Source organism: Seriola lalandi, unplaced genomic scaffold, assembly GCF_002814215.2.
Source record: "Seriola lalandi dorsalis isolate HSWRI2012SDOR001 ecotype SW California unplaced genomic scaffold, Sedor1 jcf7180001958851, whole genome shotgun sequence".
In the NCBI taxonomy this organism is placed as follows: Eukaryota; Metazoa; Chordata; class Actinopteri; order Carangiformes; family Carangidae; genus Seriola; species Seriola lalandi.
In genome coordinates, this window is record NW_019429520.1 from 1 (window position 1) to 726 (window position 726).

Genomic DNA, 726 nt, shown 5'->3' on the forward strand with positions numbered 1-726 from the left:
CCAAGCTCAGAGGAGAAGAGATTACGCAGCTGCTCTACGATCATCCTGTCTCTTTCTATGCCTCTTGTGTTTCCAAATCCTGGAGTGTCAACAATGGTCAGTGAGTAGTTTATTTTAAAACCCTCCTGATGGTGGATTTTGTACACAGTGACTTCAGAGGTCTGGTTCTCAGCTCCAGATCTCGACTGATCCTCATCAGTTAATGTGAATCTGAAACCGTCCTTCCACTCTCCTCCAACAATGTAGCTGATCATTGCATTGATCATAGTGGACTTTCCTGACCCGGTCGCTCCAAGAAGAATTATGGTGCGATTTCTCCTCAAGCTTTCTTTGCCAAACTCATACCTCCGGCATCCATCTATGTTGATTTCCTTTTCTGTCAGAGGCAGTTTGTAACCTGAGTGGGATTCAGAATTCATCCTTTCACTTGTATGTTTGTAGTATTCTTTGAGAGGTTTGAAATTTGTTGTGCAGACATTAACGGTGATGCTTTCCTTGCTTCTGCCAACCAAACCACAATCACATCTGATCCTGACTGCATATTCTGTGTCTGACTGAAGCCCTGAAATTACTGCCTCTGCAGCTGTTGACACCAGTTGTTTCCATTGGAGATGTTCCTCTTTCACCTCTTTGTCTGTTTGGGCGTACTCCACGATGTAGCTCCAAATCTGGACATCTTGTCCAAGCTCAGCAGGTTTCTGCCAGCTAACTGATATCTCACTGGAG

The 726-nt window shown here is 44.6% G+C and overlaps 1 protein-coding gene across 1 annotated transcript; it reads right to left on the reverse strand.

Moving 5' to 3' along the window:
- Nucleotides 1-6: 6 nt before the first annotated feature.
- On the reverse strand, nucleotides 7-722 carry LOC147820412 (uncharacterized; the record flags this gene model as incomplete). The annotated part of the gene is made up of 1 exon (XM_087175106.1): nucleotides 7-722. A coding segment is annotated over one exon (716 nt), but the record flags the coding sequence as incomplete, so codon positions are not given.
- Nucleotides 723-726: the final 4 nt, after the last annotated feature.